Source organism: Anomaloglossus baeobatrachus, chromosome 4, assembly GCF_048569485.1.
Source record: "Anomaloglossus baeobatrachus isolate aAnoBae1 chromosome 4, aAnoBae1.hap1, whole genome shotgun sequence".
In the NCBI taxonomy this organism is placed as follows: domain Eukaryota; kingdom Metazoa; phylum Chordata; class Amphibia; order Anura; family Aromobatidae; genus Anomaloglossus; species Anomaloglossus baeobatrachus.
Window position 1 is genome coordinate 506,330,824 of NC_134356.1, and position 21,179 is coordinate 506,352,002.

Sequence of the window (21,179 nt, forward strand, 5' to 3'; positions counted from 1 at the left end):
AGAGAGGATTTGGGCAGATTGACAAGCCACTCGAATTGGGCTAGAGTGGAGAGAGCGAGCGAGACACTCCGCTGACAGTCTGCGCTGGATGAAGCCTTGACTAGAAGGTCGTCCAGGTAAGGAATCACTGCCAACCCCTGGAGGTGCAGAACCGCAACCACTGCTGCCATGACCTTGATGAATACCCGAGGGGCCGTGGTTAACCCGAAGGGAATAGCCACGAATTGGAAATGTTCCTCTCCGATTGCAAAACGTAGCCAACGCTGGTGTGAAACTGCAATTGGCACATGGAGATAGGCATCTCTGATGTCGATGGATGCCAGGAAATCCCCTTGGGTCATTGAGGCAATGACTGACCGCAGAGACTCCATGCGAAAATGCCGCACCTGAACATGCTTGTTGAGAAGCTTGAGATCCAGGATGGGCCGGAAGGAACCGTCCTTTTTGGGGACTAGGAAGAGATTTGAGTAGAAACCTCTGAACCGTTCCCGGGCGGGAACCGGTACAATTACTCCGTTGGCCTGCAAGGATGCCACGGCCTGAGAGAAGGCGGCGGCCTTGGAGCAGGGGGGAGTTGACAGAAAAAATCTGTCTGGCGGGTTGGAAGAGAATTCTATCCTGTAGCCGTGGGAGATGATATCCCGCACCCACTGATCGGAGACGTGTTGAAACCACGCGTCGCCAAAGTGGGAGAGCCTGCCACCGACTAAGGACGTTGCTGGCGCTGACAGATAGTCACGAGGAGGCTGCCTTAGTGGCAGCAGCTCCTGCGGTCTTCTGTGGACGCGCTTTTGTGCGCCAGTTGGATTTTTGGTCCTTGGCTGAGTTAGTGGACGAGGCCGAGGGCTTAGAGGACGACCAGTTGGAGGAACGAAAGGAACGAAACCTCGACTGATTCCTACCCTGGACAGGTTTCCTGGTTTTGGTTTGTGGCATGGAAGTACTCTTCCCGCCAGTAGCTTCCTTAATAATTTCATCCAGCTGTTCACCGAACAGCCTGGACCCAGCAAAAGGGAGTCCAGCAAGGTACTTCTTTGAAGAAGCATCTGCCTTCCACTCTCGAAGCCACAAGATCCTGCGGATAGCGAGGGAATTAGCCGAAGCCACCGCAGTGCGGTGAGAAGCCTCCGGCATGGCAGACATGGCATAGGATGAAAAAGCTGAAGCTTGGGAAGTGAAGGTAACCATTTCGGGCATAGATTCCCTGGCGAGGGAATGCATCTCCTCTAGGGAAGCAGAGATGGCTTTGAGAGCCCACACTGCTGCAAAAGTTGGGGAGAACGAGGCCCCTGCCGCCTCATATACAGATTTGGCCAGAAGGTCAACCTGGCGGTCAGTGGAATCCTTAAGAGAGGTGCCATCAGCCACTGATACAACGGTCCGGGCTGAGAGTCTAGACACCGGGGGGTCTACCTTTGGTGAATGAGCCCACTCCTTAACCACCTCAGGTGGAAAGGGAAAACGGTCATCAGAACCACGCTTTGGGAAGCGTTTGTCAGGACAGGCCCTAGGCTTGGTTACTGAAAAAACTCGTTCTATCAGTCAGCGTAGGGGTAAACAGCAATCAAAACACAATTTGCCATTGGCAACTAGAAACCCTAAACTAAAGACTGATCTGTTAAAATCTAACTTTTAATTCATTATTTAAGATATAAAGGGACATACAGTTTAAAATCACTAAACATTGTGGTCTAAATCTGATTGGTATATAACCGTTCCCAGATAAAGTGATTCCTAATCCAGACTGACGTCTGTGAGTGATCTCTATATTATTCTTGTAATGAAGGACCACTAATGCTTGCTAATTAAAAGACATGAAGCAGTAGCCTCCCCAACATGTTTCACCACACTGGCGTCATCAGGGGGCTGAGGCTAATACTGACTTACTCTGTGTTTGAGGACCTTTTATAGTCTGAACCAGATACTGACAGCAGAAGTAACCAATAGTAATCAGTGTCATATAGTGTGGGAAGAAGGAGCCTGTCATATCAAGAGGGGTGTGTTTCCCTTTAAATGCCACAAGATGTTTTGTTAATTCAGCTGTCTATCACAACGCAGCTTGTGCATTGGTCAGATCTGTCTAACACTAAATTCCCTTAAGGTTAAAGTATTACAGTCCCATCACCCTAACAGGGCAGTAGACAGGCTCCCATCAAAGTTTTATAGAGCATATGGTATACACTATATAGTACAGAAGCAAACACGATCACTGTCAGTGTGATCGCAGTCGGACGGCATCTGCTCAAACCGCGCATGCGTCCGCACTTAGAGTCCAAAGAGTGAGGTATTACTAACCGCGCATGCGTCCCCTCTTAGACTCGGAGGAGATGATCTTTGCTTAATGCGCGTGCGCCCGCACTTAGAAGCAGGGAAGACAGTTGCTCACAACTGCGCCTGCGTCTACACTTAGAAACAAGGGGAATAACTATACATAATGCGCGTGCGCCCGCACTTAGAAGCAGGGAAGACAGTTGCTCACAACTGCGCCTGCGTCTACACTTAGAAACAAGGGGAATAACTATACATAATGCGCGTGCGTCTGCACTTAGATGCATGGAGCATAATTTCCTCAATCGTGCCTGCAGCTATACTTAGACTATGGATCATACATACTCACACTTAGACTCTAGAGGGATTATCTCTTGCTATAACTTGCTATAAATATGTCCCTCTTTAGAACTGTAGGAAAATATATTAAATACCATATGTACACTATATTCAAGGCTACTATGGCATATATATGTCCATGCTTAGAATGGGGTAGAATTATATCTCAGAGAGACAAGCTTTACAATGATATGTTCCGATTTCAAACCTCAGTTTTATCAGTCAGTATCTGGTTCAGACTATAAAAGGTCCTCAAACACAGAGTAAGTCAGTATTAGCCTCAGCCCCCTGATGACGCCAGTGTGGTGAAACATGTTGGGGAGGCTACTGCTTCATGTCTTTTAATTAGCAAGCATTAGTGGTCCTTCATTACAAGAATAATATAGAGATCACTCACAGACGTCAGTCTGGATTAGGAATCACTTTATCTGGGAACGGTTATATACCAATCAGATTTAGACCACAATGTTTAGTGATTTTAAACTGTATGTCCCTTTATATCTTAAATAATGAATTAAAAGTTAGATTTTAACAAATCAGTCTTTAGTTTAGGGTTTCTAGTTGCCAATGGCAAATTGTGTTTTGATTGCTGTTTACCCCTACGCTGACTGATAGCTACTGAAAAAACTCGTTCTATTTAAATCTCATGTGGAGTCAATGGTTAACTCCATCTAGTGTTCAATGTATAGTATGGCAGGTTTTTTGTCACAAAAACAAAATATTGATAATTTACTATTGGAGGCTACACAAGTTTTTTCGAAATCGGAGATTACATTTGTTCCGAAAGATATCAATTCCCAATTTAACAATTTATTCAAAATCTTTAAACAGCAGACCAGAGCATGGTGGGAGATAGCTAGCCTGGAGACGTATCTGACAAAGAGAATCGTTTATAGGGGACTAAGGATACAGATAGCCCCCAATACACATAGGGAGAATGTTGACTTTATGAAGGAATGGGAAGATCTATTAACAGATAACTCCCTTAGAATGATGAACTATCTGCTAGAATTTGAAAAGAAAAACCTAAATAAAATTAATGAGCAGCTTGAAAAAGAGATCATAAATATTCAACAATTCTCATCACAGCCGGATTTTGCAAGATTAGAATTAAATTTACAAAAAAACATTGAGACAGTCAAAAAGGAAATTAAAGAACGTAAACATCAGAAGTTTATAAGGGACTTGACTGACTTTGAGAGGGGTGAAGTATATAGGTTTGGGAGAAGGTTCACAAGACAGAATAAATCACGACAAACAGATCTCTCTGAGACTGATTTTTCGGAATCAGATAGCTCTACAGGCGGTAATTCTAATAGGAATCCCTCCAAACGGAAGGGAGGTCCAAACAGAAATAACAGGGAGAGGAAGAGCTCTTTCTCCAGATCATGGACAGCAGAACGAATTGGGAAAAATCGAGATCTGTCAAACAGCAATTCCTTCTCCTTCTTGTCATCTGTTTCACAATCTCTGAGAGGGGAGACACAGAACACACAAACTGTCTCGGCCCCTGGGAATGTGACACCTATCCCAAACGTGACCATCCCGTCACAGTATGGAACACTAAATCAGATGCAAAATCTAACGGGCCCAACACAGACTTCGGTCGTATTTGGAAATACATCTACTGTTCCAGCTGTGACGAGTTCACTACAAAATATGACTCATGGTCAAATGCCAGTGCAAAATGGTCTGGTCCAAAATACTCTCCAAATAGGAGATGTAACACAATTAAATACGACCACGAGGGTGGGGAATCCACAACTATCTATGGGCCAGATGCAACAGACCATGCTCCCCTTAAATACACCTCTACAAAGTATGATGACTTCAATAGCAACCCCACAAACGAGCACGAGCGAGATGATGTCGACAAATCAGTCTTTTTTGGGGAGATAGCTGATAGTGCAACAGATATAGTGATGCCACCAGAAAGAGATCTGCAAATATTCAATTTATCATCAATTGAACTGGAAGAGACACATAGGCGATTATTGAAAAAAGGATTGTCCTTCACACCAGTTCCTAAATATGATCCTTTTCTTTGGACAAAGGATCTAAATCTCTTTGCAAGAAGGTTGGCATTACATAAGTATCACACTATAAAAAACAGGGATCCTGTGATTATGAAAGAGAAAGAGGATGAAGCAATCAGAGTCTTGGAAAGTCTAGAGGATGGTAGTGATGGATATGTGAATGAGATTGTACCCCCATTCTCGTCATTAAAACCAAAAAGTAAGAATACTCCTCCTTTCTCCCAATATCACAATATTGACACCTTTGTGAATATGGTAGGAGAAGACCTTAAAAAAATCAACCGTAGAACATATTACCCCCTAAAAAATCTCAGTACACCTGAACAAAGAGCCCTGAATGACCTTGAAGATCTAGAGGAGATCACTATAAAGGGTTCAGACAAAGGGGGTAATATTGTCCTGATGGACACGACTGACTATGTAAAAATGGCAAGAAAACTACTGGATGATAAGAAAACCTACAAGATTTTGAGTACGGATCCCACTGATAAATATCTTGCAGATTTACAGTCCCTGTTAAAGGTTGCACTATCAGCATCACTGATTTCTGAGGATGAATACAAAGATGTATAACCCTCATCCCACTTTGGCCACGTTCTATGCACTTCCCAAAGTGCATAAGAACGTGGTCCCAATACCCGGCAGACCGATAGTTTCGGGTAATGATTCCCTTAAGGCCCCGTCACACTAAGCAACATCGCTAGCAACATCGCTGCTAACGAACAACTTTTGTGACGTTGCTAGCGATGTTGCTGTGTGTGACATCCAGCAACAACCTGGCCCCTGCTGTGAGGTCGTTGGTTGTTGCTGAATGTCCTGGGCCATTTTTTAGTTGTTGCTGTCCTGCTGTGAAGCACAGATCGCTGTGTGTGACAGAGAGACAGCAACAACTAAATGTGCAGGCAGCAGGAGCCGGCTTCTGCGGAGGCTGGTAACCAATGTAAACATCGGGTAACCAAGAAGCCCTGTCCTTGGTTACCCGATATTTACCTTTGTTACCAGCCTCCGCCGCTCTCACGCTGTCAGTGCCGGCTCCTGCTCTGTGCACATGTAGCTGCAGGACACATCGGGTTAATTAACCCAATGTGTGCTGTAGCTAGGAAAGCAGGGAGCCAGCGCTAAGCATTGTGCGCTGCTCCCTGCTCTGTGCACATGTAGCTGCAGCACACATCGGGTAATTAACCCGATGTGTGCTGTACTAGGAGAGCAGGGAGCCAGCGCTCAGTGTGCGCTGCTCCCTGCTCTGTGCACGTGTAGCTGCGCGAGCTGGTAACCAAGGTAAATATCGGGTTGGTTACCCGATATTTACCTTAGTTACCAAGCGCAGCATCTTCCACGCGGCGCTGGGGGCTGGTCACTGGTTGCTGGTGAGCTCACCAGCAACTCGTGTAGCCACGCTCCAGCGATCCCTGCCAGGTCAGGTTGCTGGTGGGATCGCTGGAGCGTCGCAGTGTGACATCTCACCAGCAACCTCCTAGCAACTTACCAGCGATCCCTATCGTTGTTGGGATCGCTGGTAAGTTGCTTAGTGTGACTGGACCTTTACAGAGGGTGCCAGCAGGTATATAGATGAACTACTATCCCCGTTTGTACAGGTGTTGCCATCCTTCATCAGGGACACAAAAGATCTTGTCCTAAAGTTGCGTGGCCTGAATGTATCAAAGACAACCATTTTGACTAGCTTGGACGTGGAAGGACTGTATAGTAACATCGACCATGAATTGGGAATAGGAGCAGTTGCCCACTTCCTGGCAGCAAAGGGTAAACAATTCACACCTCATAATGAATTTTTGTTATCACTTTTGCGTTTTGTTCTGACGCACAATTTCTTTACCTTTGGCGGTGCCCTATATCACCAGATTAGGGGTACCGCCATGGGTACGACTTGTGCGCCCACTTTCGCAAACCTTTTTTTGGGATGGTGGGAGGATGTTTTTGTATTTTCTGAGGATTTGAGTTTTTACACTAGCCACATCTTGTTTTGGGGTAGGTACATCGATGATGTACTTATCCTATGGGAGGGTGAAATAGATATCTTCCAGGATTTTGTTACTATCCTGAATAACAATAGGATTGGTATGTATTACACCCACGAGATTGGTAATAAAACCATCAATTTCCTGGATCTGACAATCACCATTGATGGGGATGGCAACATACAAACAAATACCTATAGAAAACCAACTGCGACAAATAATTTGTTGCATTGGGATAGCTGGCACCCTATCCCGCTAAAAGCAGGGATCCCAGTGGGACAATACATGAGAGCTCGTAGAAATTGCTCTGACGACAAGAGTTTTGGAGTAGAGTGTAGCAGATTATTTAAATTCTTTACTGCAAGAGGTTACCCAAAAAAAGTATTACATAAAGCCTTCAATAGGGCAAAAGGAATGAACCGTGATGAACTCCTGACAAAGAACAAGGAGAAAAATGAAAGCTCACCGGTTAGGATGATAGGCACATATGACGAACGTTCTAGAGAGGTCTACAACATCTTAAAAAAATATTGGCCCATTTTTAGAGCCGACCCAGACCTAAAATCGGTGATTGGTGTTAACCCCAACATTACTTACCGCAGGGGGAAGAATCTGAGAGAATCTCTAACTCATAGCCATTTCACTCAGTCTAAGGTGAATCCGGAAAGAGATTGGCTAACAAGATTACAAGAGGGCTCCCATCCATGTGGAAGATGCTCCTTTTGCAGCTATCTATCGAAACAGAGAGAGTTTACCAACCCGTCAGACAACCGGATATATGTCATAAAAGATAGAATCAACTGTAAATCGAAGGGAGTGATTTATGGAGCAATATGTCCTTGTAAAAAACTATATGTGGGGAAAACGATCCAAGAGTTTCGGAGGAGGATTTCGAAGCATATTAGTACAATCAACACCAAAGTGGATACACCTCTCTCTAGACACATGAGATATTATCATAGTGAAAATCCCCTAGATCTGAAATTCTGGGGTATTAGACAAGTTAAATTGGGAGCAAGGAAAGGAAATTTGGATAGACTTTTGCTAAAGGAGGAGGCGAGGTGGATTTTTAGATTAAACTGTATGAGCCCTAATTGCTTGAATGAAGGCTTTACATATACAGCCTTTATTTAATAATATGTAAGACCTTTTGTGTGACAGTCTCTACCCCCATACAAATCAATTAATTACCTTATACCATATAGATATAGAAAATCTGTGGACATCTATTATATGGGACCTTATTAGATGTATATTAAAGAGATATAATAATTTTTTATTGCAGACCTTATTACAATTATCAGTGTCAGATAAAACTGAGGTTTGAAATCGGAACATATCATTGTAAAGCTTGTCTCTCTGAGATATAATTCTACCCCATTCTAAGCATGGACATATATATGCCATAGTAGCCTTGAATATAGTGTATATATGGTTATTAATATATTTTCCTACAGTTCTAAAGAGGGACATATTTATAGCAAGAGATAATCCCTCTAGAGTCTAAGTGTGAGTATGTATGATCCATAGTCTAAGTATAGCTGCAGGCACGATTGAGGAAATTATGCTCCATGCATCTAAGTGCAGACGCACGCGCATTATGTATAGTTATTCCCCTTGTTTCTAAGTGTAGACGCAGGCGCAGTTGTGAGCAACTGTCTTCCCTGCTTCTAAGTGCGGGCGCACGCGCATTAAGCAAAGATCATCTCCTCCGAGTCTAAGAGGGGACGCATGCGCGGTTAGTAATACCTCACTCTTTGGACTCTAAGTGCGGACGCATGCGCGGTTTGAGCAGATGCCGTCCGACTGCGATCACACTGACAGTGATCGTGTTTGCTTCTGTACTATATAGTGTATACCATATGCTCTATAAAACTTTGATGGGAGCCTGTCTACTGCCCTGTTAGGGTGATGGGACTGTAATACTTTGTTAACCTTAAGGGAATTTAGTGTTAGACAGATCTGACCAATGCACAAGCTGCGTTGTGATAGACAGCTGAATTAACAAAACATCTTGTGGCATTTAAAGGGAAACACACCCCTCGATATGACAGGCTCCTTCTTCTTCCCACACTATATGACACTGATTACTATTGGTTACTTCTGCTGTCAGTATCTGGTTCAGACTATAAAAGGTCCTCAAACACAGAGTAAGTCAGTATTAGCCTCAGCCCCCTGATGACGCCAGTGTGGTGAAACATGTTGGGGAGGCTACTGCTTCATGTCTTTTAATTAGCAAGCATTAGTGGTCCTTCATTACAAGAATAATATAGAGATCACTCACAGACGTCAGTCTGGATTAGGAATCACTATCTGGGAACGGTTATATACCAATCAGATTTAGACCACAATGTTTAGTGATTTTAAACTGTATGTCCCTTTATATCTTAAATAATGAATTAAAAGTTAGATTTTAACAGATCAGTCTTTAGTTTAGGGTTTCTAGTTGCCAATGGCAAATTGTGTTTTGATTTTTGAGGCCCTAGGCTTGGTCACAGCGGCCTGAAAACTGGAGTGGTTAAAGAACAAACTCTTTGTCCTCTTAGGCGAGGTAAACTGGTGCTTTTCTGCCAGAGAGAGTTGCTCCTCTGATACTGGCGGATTGAGATCCAGTACAGAATTAATGGACGCAATCAAATCACTAACATCTGAGTCACTTTCGGACAGATCAATGGGGCACATGGAGTTAGCCTCCGAGCCCCCTGTAAAGGCATCCTCCTCGTCCTGCGAGTCAGCTTCTGAAACAGAGCCGCGGGACGAGGAAGGAGAGGGAGCCCTGCGTCTCCTCTTAGAAGGACGGGGTCTGGGACCAGATGATAAATCCTCTGTGAGCTCCGGTCCTGAGAGAGCCCTAGCAGCAGAGGCACCCTGTGAAGGGGGCTGATGCATGTTCAGCAAAGTCCTGGACAGCTGTCCCATGGAGTCGGCAAAAGACTGGGAGATAGACCTAGATAAGGATTCTACCCAAGCCGGGGGTTCAGCCACAGGAGCCGGAGCAGCCGGAGAGACCACTGGGGGTGCGATTCCAGGCTGAGGCATCGTCAGGTTAGAGCAGGCATCACAATGTGGATAGGTGCTCGGTTCAGGCAGTAGCAGCTTACATGCAGTGCATACTGAATACAGCTTTGGAGCCTTGCTCCTCGTGTGAGACATGCTGCTGGAGTGGGGGCTCTGCCAGAATGACCCCCAGAAAGTATATACAGAGGTCCACAACCAGAGGTTGTGGCTTACCAGACCGCTGGAGCGGTGTTGTGTGCCCTCCAGATCCCGAAGCCCGGACCCCCAAGCACCTCAGCAGGGATGCTGCAGACCAGTGCTGATCGCAGGGAAAACGCTGAGAAAATGGCCGCCGGAGCGAAGAGAGGGGGCGGAACTTACTCTGGGAGCGGGATCTGGAGGCCCATAGAGACTTACAGGGGAGGAGACATGTACCCAGTGAGGAGTGTCCCTCCCCTGTGCAGAACGGCCGCTGGGCGGAGCTGCGCTGTCCCTCTGCATGAATGATATGCGATGGCAGTGAAACCGAAAGTAGGCGTCCGGCGAAGTCGGGGCCTAAATTTGAGTGGTGCGGCCGGCGCGCAGGCACCATCTGCGCGGTTCTCAGGCGACAGCCAGAGAACCCGCCGGAAATGTCATAAAACTCACTCAGCACACTCTCCCACAACAATAAAGTACAGGGACCCCCAATATATAAACGTCTCAGGTACTTAGCTTGCTGAGACGCAGGGTTCCAAGTCACTGGGGATGAGTGCTCCGGTCCAGCAGGATCCTGAAGGGTTGCGGATGGAGACCGGTCTCCTGCCAAGCATGGAGAACCGTGCTGGCTCCCACTTCAAGCCAGGGCCCAGGAGGGATGGTGAAGGAGCACGGCATGTAAGGCTCCAGCCTTGGAATCAACCTTAACAGCACCGCCGACACAGTGGGGTGAGAAGGGACATGCCGGGGGTCCAGGCTTGGACCCGCTTTTCTTCAAACTCTTTCCAAAAATCAAAAATCAGATGAGAATGCATGTGTGGATGTATGCCTCCTGAACACAAAGCGATAAACTGGGTAGATCTGGTTCTCCAGGGGGTGTATAAGCTCAGAGGGAGGAGCTACACTTTTGAGTGTAGTACTTTGTGTGTCCTCCGGAGGCAGAAGCTATACACCCAATGTCTGGGTCTCCCAAAGGAACGATAAAGAAATAAAAAATAATTGCGGGAATTGCACTTTAATTTGCAATTTCACCACACTGATTTTTTTTTCCCCGTTTTCCAGTACACAATCAATGGTGTCATTCAAAAGTACAACTTGTCCCACAAAGAAACAAGCCCTCATATGGCTATACTGACTGAAAAGAAGGGAATTTTGTTACTTACCGTAAATTCCTTTTCTTCTAGCTCCTATTGGGAGACCCAGACGATTGGGTGTATAGCACTGCCTCCGGAGGCCACACAAAGCATTACACTAAAAAGTGTAAGGCCCCTCCCCTTCTGGCTATACACCCCCCGTGGGATCACGGGCTGCTCAGTTTTAGTGCTAAAGCAAGAAGGAGGAAAGCCAATAACTGGTTTAAACAAATTCACTCCGAAGTAACATCGGAGAACTGAAAACCGTTCAACATGAACAACATGTGTACCCGAAAAAAAAAACCAACAATCCCGAAGGACAACAGGGCGGGTGCTGGGTCTCCCAATAGGAGCTAGAAGAAAAGGAATTTACGGTAAGTAACAAAATTCCCTTCTTCTTCGGCGCTCCATTGGGAGACCCAGACGATTGGGACGTCCAAAAGCAGTCCCTGGGTGGGTAAAGAAATACCTCATGTTAGAGCTGCAAGACAGCCTTCCCCTACGGGGAGGTAACTGCCGCCTGCAGGACTCTTCTACCTAGGCTGGCGTCCGCCGAAGCATAGGTATGCACCTGATAATGTTTGGTGAAAGTGTGCAGACTCGACCAGGTAGCTGCCTGGCACACCTGTTGAGCCGTAGCCTGGTGTCGTAATGCCCAGGACGCACCCACGGCTCTGGTTGAGTGGGCCTTCAGCCCTGACGGAACCGGAAGCCCAGCAGAACGGTAGGCTTCAAGAATTGGTTCTTTGATCCATCGAGCCAGGGTGGCTTTGGAAGCCTGCGACCCTTTGCGCTTACCAGCGACAAGGACAAAGAGTGCATCCGAGCGGCGCAGGGGCGCCGTGCGGGAAATGTAGATTCTGAGTGCTCTCACCAGATCTAACAAATGTAAATCCTTTTCATACCGATGAACTGGATGAGGACAAAAGGAAGGCAAGGAGATATCCTGATTAAGATGAAAAGAGGATACCACCTTAGGGAGAAACTCCTGAATGGGGCGCAGCACTACCTTGTCCTGGTGGAACACCAGGAAGGGAGCCTTGGATGACAGCGCTGCTAGCTCAGACACTCTCCGAAGAGACGTGACCGCCACTAGAAAGGCCACTTTCTGTGAGAGACGAGAAAGTGAAACATCCCTCAGAGGCTCGAAGGGCGGTTTCTGGAGAGCAACTAGTACCCTGTTTAGATCCCATGGATCTAACGGCCGCCTGTACGGAGGGACGATATGACAAACCCCCTGCAGGAACGTGCGCACCTGAGAAAGTCGTGCTAGACGCTTCTGAAAAAACACGGATAGTGCCGAGACTTGCCCTTTAAGGGAGCCGAGCGACAAGCCCTTTTCCAACCCAGATTGCAGGAAGGAAAGAAAAGTAGGTAACGCGAATGGCCAGGGGGATACTCCTTGTGCAGAGCACCAGGATAAGAAAATCCTCCACGTTCTGTGGTAGATCTTAGCAGAAGTGGACTTCCTAGCCTGTCTCATGGTGGCAACGACTCCTTGGGATAATCCTGAAGACGCTAGGATCCAGGACTCAATGGCCACACAGTCAGGTTCAGGGCCGCAGAATTCCGATGGAAAAACGGCCCTTGGGACAGTAAGTCTGGTCGGTCTGGTAGTGTCCACGGTTGGCCGACCGTGAGATGCCACAGATCCGGGTACCACGACCTCCTCGGCCAGTCTGGGGCGACGAGTATGACGCGGCTGCAATCGGATCTGATCTTGCGTAGCACTCTGGGCAAGAGTGCCAGAGGTGGGAACACATAAGGGAGCCGGAACTGCGACCAATCTTGCACTAAGGCGTCTGCCGCCAGAGCTCTTTGATCGCGAGACCGCGCCATGAAAGTCGGGACCTTGTTGTTGTGCCGAGACGCCATTAGGTCGACGTCCGGCACCCCCCAGCGGCGACAGATTTCCTGAAACACGTCCGGGTGAAGGGACCATTCCCCTGCGCCCATACCCTGGCGACTGAGGAAGTCTGCTTCCCAGTTTTCTACGCCCGGGATGTGAACCGCTGATATGGTGGATGCTCTGTCCTCCACCCACAACAGAATCCGCCGGACTTCCTGGAAGGCTTGCCGACTGCGTGTCCCTCCTTGGTGGTTGATGTATGCCACCGCTGTGGAGTTGTCCGACTGAATTCGGATCTGCTTTCCTTCCAGCCACTGCTGGAAGGCTAGTAGGGCAAGATACACTGCCCTGATTTCCAGAACATTGATCTGAAGGGTGGACTCCTGCTGAGTCCACGTCCCTTGAGCCCTGTGGTGGAGAAAAACTGCTCCCCACCCTGACAGACTGGCGTCTGTCGTGACCACTGCCCAGGATGGGGGTAGGAATGATCTTCCCTGTGATAATGAGGTGGGAAGAAGCCACCATTGCAGAGAGTCCTTGGCCGTCTGGGAAAGGGAGACTTTCCTGTCCAGGGAAGTTGACTTCCCGTCCCATTGGCGGAGAATGTCCCATTGAAGTGGGCGCAGATGAAACTGCGCAAACGGGACTGCCTCCATTGCTGCCACCATCTTCCCTAGGAAGTGCATGAGGCGCCTTAAGGAGTGCGACTGACCATGAAGGAGAGACTGTACCCCTGTCTGTAGTGACCGCTGCTTGTCCAGCGGAAGCTTCACTATCGCTGAGAGAGTATGAAACTCCATGCCAAGATATGTTAGTGATTGAGTCGGTGACAGATTTGACTTTGAAAAGTTGATGATCCACCCGAAAGTCTGGAGAGTCTCCAGCGCAACATTCAGGCTGTGTTGGCATGCCTCTTGAGAGGGTGCTTTGACAAGCAGATCGTCCAAGTAAGGGATCACCGAGTGTCCCTGGGAGTGCAAGACTGCTACCACTGCCGCCATGACCTTGGTGAAAACCCGTGGGGCTGTCGCCAGACCAAATGGCAGAGCTACGAACTGGAGATGTTCGTGTCCTATCACGAAACGTAGAAAACATTGGTGCTCTGTAGCAATCGGCACGTGGAGATAAGCATCTTTGATGTCTATTGATGCAAGGAAATCTCCTTGAGACATTGAGGCAATGACGGAGCGGAGGGATTCCATCCGGAACCGCCTGGCGTTCACATGCTTGTTGAGCAGCTTTAGGTCCAGAACAGGACGGAACGAGCCGTCCTTTTTTGGAACCACAAAGAGATTGGAGTAAAAACCTTGCCCTTGTTCCTGAAGAGGAACAGGGATCACCACTCCTTCTGCTCTTAGTGAGCCCACCGCCTGCAGAAGGGCATCTGCTCGGTCGGGATGTGGGGAAGTTCTGAAGAACCGAGGCGGAGGACGAGAACTGAACTCTATCCTGTACCCGTGAGACAAAATGTCTGTTACCCACCGGTCCTTGACCTGTAGCAGCCAAATGTCGCAAAAGCGGGAGAGCCTGCCACCGACCGAGGATGCGGAGGGAGGAGGCCGAAAGTCATGAGGCAGCCGCCTTGGAAGCGGTTCCTCCGGTTGCTTTCTTGGGGCGTGAATGAGCCCGCCAGGAATCTGAGCCCCTTTGCTCCTTCTGAGTCCCTTTGGACGAGGAGAATTGGGCCTTGCCGGAGCCTCGAAAGGACCGAAACCTCGACTGCCACCTCCTTTGTTGAGGTTTGCTTGATCTGGGCTGGGGTAAGGAGGAGTCTTTACCCTTGGACTGTTTAATGATTTCAGCCAATTGCTCACCAAACAGTCTGTCTACAGATAGTGGCAAGCTGGTTAAACTTTTTGGAAGCAGAATCCGCTTTCCATTCCTTTAACCACAAGGCTCTGCGCAAAACCACAGAGTTGGCAGACGCCATTGAGGTACGGCTCGTAGAGTCCAGGACAGCATTGATAGCATAGGTCGCAAACGCAGACATTTGCGAAATTAAGGACTCCACTTGCGGCACTGCTGGACGTATGATAGAGTCCACCTGTGCCAGACCAGCTGAAATAGCTTGGAGTGCCCACACGGCCGCGAATGCTGGAGCAAACGACGCGCCGATAGCTAACTGCAAACTCTGTCCCCGTCACCGGGACAGGGTTCACCGGTGACTCTGCCTGGGCCACTACCACCATAGACTCCGGCTGACGAAGTGGCACAGGGACCGAACATTGCACACAATGGGGGTCATTGGAACCTGCCGGTAGATCAGCCCCACAAGCGGCACAAGCAGCGTATACAGCCTGTGTCTTGGCACCCTTGCGTTTTGCGGGTGACATGTTGTCGTCTCCTCAGAGCAATATAGGGTATACAGCCAAGAAGCGACCTTACAGTGCAATATATATATATATATATGGTATAGAGAAAAAAATACACCAATATAACACTGTGGCACTAGTGGGGCCAGCACTAATGTGCTGCTTACCGCCCGCTTAACGCGGGTGTGTGGTCGCCAGAAATCCCTTGTCTGGGTCTCCCAGAGCCTGTGTCCGTTCTCCAGCCAGACTGCATGCAGGAATGGCTGCCGGCGTCCTGTGGAGAGGGGCGGGCCCTGGGTGTGTCCAGACGAAAAGCGGGAAACTTGCGTCCCACTGTGCCTAGTGAGAGGGCTGGAGTATGTAAATAAGACTCCAGCCCTCGGCGCTGACTATAGAACAGCGTCTCTCCCTTTCCCTGATTGACAGGGTGGGGGCGGGAACGAAGCGGAGCTAGGCCGCAAAAGCCGGGGACTAGATTTATAAGCGCCGCCGTCGTAAAAGCACGGTCGGCGCTAAGTCCCCGGCGCACCACAAGTCTCAGCCGCGCCGCCGCTCCAGGGGCGGCCGGCGCGGCAGTCCCCAACACATAAAGTCCCTCAGAGAAACTGCAGTGACTGTAACCCCAGCGCGCAGCGCTACTGTCCCCGGCGCACTAGCACACCCAGCAAGTCTGGAGTGTGCGCGGCCTGTCCATACGGGGACACAGAGTACCTGAATGTTGCAGGGCCTTGTCCCTGAACGGTACCCAGCTCCGTATCCAGCAGGTTCTACGGGTCTGTGGATGGAGCCCGGCCTCAGGGCTTGGGGGCCGGTAAGATCCCACTTCCTCAGAGCCCCTCAGGGGGATGGGGAAGGAAAGCAGCATGTGGGCTCCAGCCTCCGTACCCACAATGGGTACCTCAACCTTAACAAACACCGCCAATAGGAATGGGGTGAGAAGGGAGCATGCTGGGGGCCCTAGTATGGGCCCTCTTTTCTTCCATCCGATATAGTCAGCAGCTACTGCTGACTAAACAGTGGAGCTATGCGTGGATGTCTGACCTCCTTCGCACAAATCTTGAAAACTGAGCAGCCCGTGATCCCACGGGGGGTGTATAGCCAGAAGGGGAGGGGCCTTACACTTTTTAGTGTAATGCTTTGTGTGGCCTCCGGAGGCAGTGCTATACACCCAATCGTCTGGGTCTCCCAATGGAGCGCCGAAGAAATAAAAAATAATGGCTGTTGGAAGAAAGAGGCAAAAACGAAAGGTCAAAAATGGAAAATTGCACGGTTGTTGGTTAACCGTTTTACATAGTTGTAAACTTCTTTCTATCCTAGTGAGGACTAGTTTGTAATTTTTTTGGGACCGGAGTAGCACATATGCTGTATCTCTAGTTCCTTAGTAATTCCTAGCATAGAATAACCTTTATGTTTCAGAATAATAGACGGATGATTTTTGAAGAAGCTTCTTTCTTTCTGGAAAGTTTGAGACAAAAAACGCTGACACCTAAATCCCAAGTTTTTAAATAAACATATGAGATTTACAAAATATAACACTGTCAAACGACTGAGATCTAAAGTCTAAAATAAGGAAAATACCAACAAGAAAGAAAGGCCAGTCAGACATCACATCTAATTATTCAATTATTTCTGAGTAATTTGCTTATTAAAAAAAAATACTTCAATACATGGAATAGAAAAAAAACTTTATTTCATGAAATGCAATTGTAGAGAAAATTAAGTGCATATGCACTGAGCAAAAATATAAATGCAACACTTGTTTTTGCTCCCATTTTTCATGAGCTGGACTTGAAGATCTAAGACTTTTTCTATGTACACAAAAGGCCGCCGCCTTATATCAAATATTGTTCACAAATTTGTCTAAATCTGTGTTAGTGAGCACTTCTCCTTTGTCAAGAAGGTGCTGCATATCACGATGCTGATTAGACAGTATGATTATTGCATAGGTGTGCCTAAAGCCCGCTTTACACGCTGCGATATCATTACCGATGTCGCTAGAGTGTGTACCTGCCTCCATCGTTTGTGCGACACGGGCATATCGCTGCCCGTAGCGCACAAAATCGCGCACCCCCGTCACACTACTTACCTGCATAGCGACGTCACTGTGACCGGCGTACCGCCTCCTAAGGGGGCGGTTCGTTCGGCGTCACAGCGACTCACTAAGCGGCCGCCCAATCAAAGCGGAGGGGCAGAGATGAGCGGGACGAACATCCTGCCCACCTCCTTCCTTCCTCATTGCTGGCGGGACGCAGGTAAGGTGAGGTTCCTTGTTCCTGCGGTGTCACACGTAGCGATGTGTGCTTCCGCAGGAACGACGAACTACATCGCCCAAGCATCAGCAACCATAATTGGGAATAGGGGGGGGAAATGTCACCAATGAGTGATTTTGCACGTTTTTGCGACAATTCAAAATCACTCATAGGTGTTACACACAACGAGATCGCTAAAGCGGCCGGATGTGCGTCACAAATTCCGTGACCTCAACGAGATCGCTTTAGCGAAATCGTAGCGTGTAAAACCACCCTTAGGCTGGCCACAATAAAAGGCCACTGTAATGCCAGTTTCACACATCCGGCATTTCACCGGATCCGGCACGCATGCAGTGCAGTACTTTCATTTACAGTGGAAGCGTGACACCATGTGGTTGTGTGCTTCATGCACAACCGCATTTGTCTGCATGGTGTCGCGCTTCCACTGTAAATGACTGTACTGAATGCGTGCCGGATCCAGCATTCGGCGAAATGCCGGATGTGTAACGGGCCTTAAATGTGCAGTTTTACAATATGGTGGGGGGGGGGTGGGGGGGGGGGGGTCATAAAACCAGTCAGTATCTGGTGTGACCACTATTTGCCACTCACAATGCAACACAAGTCCTATATAGAGTTGATCAGGTGGCGATTGTGGCCTGTGGAATACAGCTCCAGTTCTCTTCAATGGCTGCAAAGTTGAGGACGCAGTCATATATGCTGATCCAAGCATCCCAAACATGATCATTATGCGACATGTCCGGTGAGTATGCTGACCATGTAAGAACTGGGATGTTTTCACCTTCCAGGAATTGTGTACAGATCTTTCCAACATGGGTCCATGCATTATCATGCTGTAACATGAGGTTATGGTCGTAGATGAATGGCACAACAATGGGCCTCAGGATCTCATCATGGTGGGTCTGTGCATTCAAAATGACATCAATAAAACGCACCTAGGTTTGTTGTCCATAACATACACCAACCGCCACCATGGGCCACTCAATTCACAACACTTACATCAGCAAACGGCTCAGCCACACAACACCATACACACAGTCTGCCATCTGCCCTGTACAGTGAAAACTGTGATTCATCTGTGAAGAGAAAACCTCTCTAATGTGCCAAATGCCATTGAATGTGAGCATTTGCCCACTCAAGTCAGTTACAACTACAAACTGCCGGCATGTGGAGACGCTGATGAGGACTGGGAGAGGATGAGCTTCCCTGAAGCGGTTTCTGACAGTTTGTGCAGATATTCTTTGGTTATACAAACTGATTGGATAAAACTGCACATTTTTAGAGTGGCCTTGTATTGTGGCCAGCCTAAGGCACACCTGTGCAATAATCATGCTGTGTAATCAGCATCTTGATATACCACATCTATGAGGTGGATTGATTATCTCCGCAGAAGAGAAGTGCTCACCAACACAGATTTAAACAAATTTGTGAGCAATATTTGAGAGGAAAAGGCAGTTTGTGTACATCGAAAAAGTCTTAGATCTTTGCGTTCAGCTCATGAAAAATGGAAGCAAAACCAAAAGTGTTGTGTTATTATTGTTCAGTGTACGTAATTTTTTTTCAAAATCTGAAAAGAAAAACACTGAAATAAGTGGGATGTAGGATTCATGTAATACACGGAGACTAAAATACTGTAATGAAAATCAAAATCTTATTTAATGCAAAGTGTGAGATCCGCGGTGCAGCTCTTCTTGTATTCATAAACTGGAAAAATGAATGAAAGATTAGTGAAGAGATTAAAGTGGAGAAAAAGTCATGAATTAAACACTTATCCAAGATATGAAGATAAGGTAAAAAAATACTAAGGAGAGAAATGAATGGTCAGAATGAATTAAGTGTGCCGACCTTCATATTGGACGGCTCGCATACAAAGGCTATCCGTGGCCATCTGACCGCTGCTAGGCATAATATAGGTAGCGACCATTATAAATGTTTGATAGGGCACTGCAGCTGCTTTTGGACCAGGTTACATCCGCAGACCACATGCACAATAAAGGCAATAAATATTTCCAAGAAATGCTGTTTTCTGCGCTCTGAATGGCTGCTATAGGACTTGTAGCAGAGCTTGGTAACTGTATACTGTGATTTTATAACTAAGTATATACATCCTCAAGTAGATCGATTTATTTAGGTATTAGACAATTTATCAAGTGCTATAGGTATTTTACATAAATATGATTTACAACAAAGAAAAGGTTATATACATTATGAGTGATGTGCAAGATTGCAGTCTTTGATTCAATACATTCCGAATCTGCTTAGACCGTTTGTATGCAACAGTAGAGAAGCATATGGAAAAAGGCAAGAAAAGGACAACAGACAAGTTACTTATCACGGGAGAAATACGGACATATCCAAGGCATTTTTAGGATCATGCTGCTGCAGTTTTTATACTTTACTATAAACTGCAGGCTTCCTCTGAGCCTAGCCTGTCCTGCCAGTAGTAAAGAGTGTATAGCATAGACGGTCCATAGTGAGGAGCAGGGGTAAGAGGTGGAGATCATCTAAAGCCACCATTGAAGGCTTTTATCATACATCAGTCTGTGCGAACTCTTATAGAAATGTGTCTCCCTTCTCTCCTTGGCAGTCTCTCCACATCATACTATGAGAGCAGTAGAATAATCGCTCTTTAATACCCCTGTGGTGAGAAGATTATGAGCGTTACACCTCTTTATTTAATTTCAAATGACTATGTAGAATCATCCTCTACTTTTGTATAGAAATTCCTAAGGAGCGCCTCTGGACGAATGCTTATATCAAAGGCTCAGCTACTCGAAGATCCAACGATGTGTAAAACAGGATGTATGCAGCCGAGGTCTTCACAGATGAGACGGATATTTCGGACACTTCATGGTCATCAAACTTAAACCACCTTTGTCTCGTTGCATTCTTGCAGTAAGCCGTATAATGCCCACCATCCAGACCTCCATAATGGTTCTGTTCACAACACAAAGCATGGGATATGTCAAAAGGAGCAACAAAAAACACTAACTTTATAAATTAGATAACTAGAAATACAACCTACCTACAGGAACTTAGTCCATTTCATTACAAGCCTTTCCGCTAATAACACCAGTAGTGAAATGGCTAATGAGCCTGAAGTGTCCTGTGTTGTAGGCTCACACATGAAGGCTAGTGGGACCCGTCAGTGGCCATTCCTGCTCCCGTGCATTTTTAAAAGGGTTGCACAGCGTTTCAAAAATATAGCTTCTGTCTAATAAACTCAGTGCTACATCTGTCTATAGGTTGCTTAGTGTTTAGCTGCAATACCCGACACAACCAGCGACAGGTGTGGTGCTGAGAAGCCATGAAATCAGTTATGTTTTTCCAACACTGTACCACACTGCTAATGCCCATTCTGTTAAGAACACGCCAGGATTATACATTTCTACCTCCACTTCTTCCATACCTGGGATCAGTACCCTCTTGTGGGTGTTAAAAATGGTGGTGGTAGATGAATAGCGAGAACTGTAGAAAATCTGAACCCTGCGTCCTCTTAGTTTACATTGGTGGGGGATGGACCAATGTGTGTACTTCCCTGTGCAGAGAAAAGGGTGGGGTATAGCCTTAATGACATTTCCCAAGCTTCTGCAGTGGCCATTATGGAGTTGAAGTGAAAGGGGCAGTGACCACAGGAGGCCAGAGGCCATTAGCTATAGTGACTATACATTATAGATTCATAGTAACATTTAGAGGTGGTGGGCTGCTTTAAGATGCAGATTTAATGAATTACAAAGCCCATAAACAGAAGACAGATGATTTTGAACATAACCAGGTATTTGCCACCTAATTTGGGAGCAGCGG

The 21,179-nt window shown here is 47.1% G+C and overlaps 1 protein-coding gene across 1 annotated transcript in view; it reads right to left on the minus strand.

Annotated features, from left to right (window-relative positions):
- Nucleotides 1-16,776: 16,776 nt before the first annotated feature.
- The window catches only part of USP8 (ubiquitin specific peptidase 8), a 163,131-nt gene continuing 158,728 nt past the window's right edge, over nucleotides 16,777-21,179 (minus strand). Inside the window, 1 exon segment of the mRNA XM_075345832.1 lies at nucleotides 16,777-20,312. Within this exon segment, the coding sequence (XP_075201947.1) occupies nucleotides 20,127-20,312 (186 nt within the window). The 3' untranslated portion in view covers nucleotides 16,777-20,126.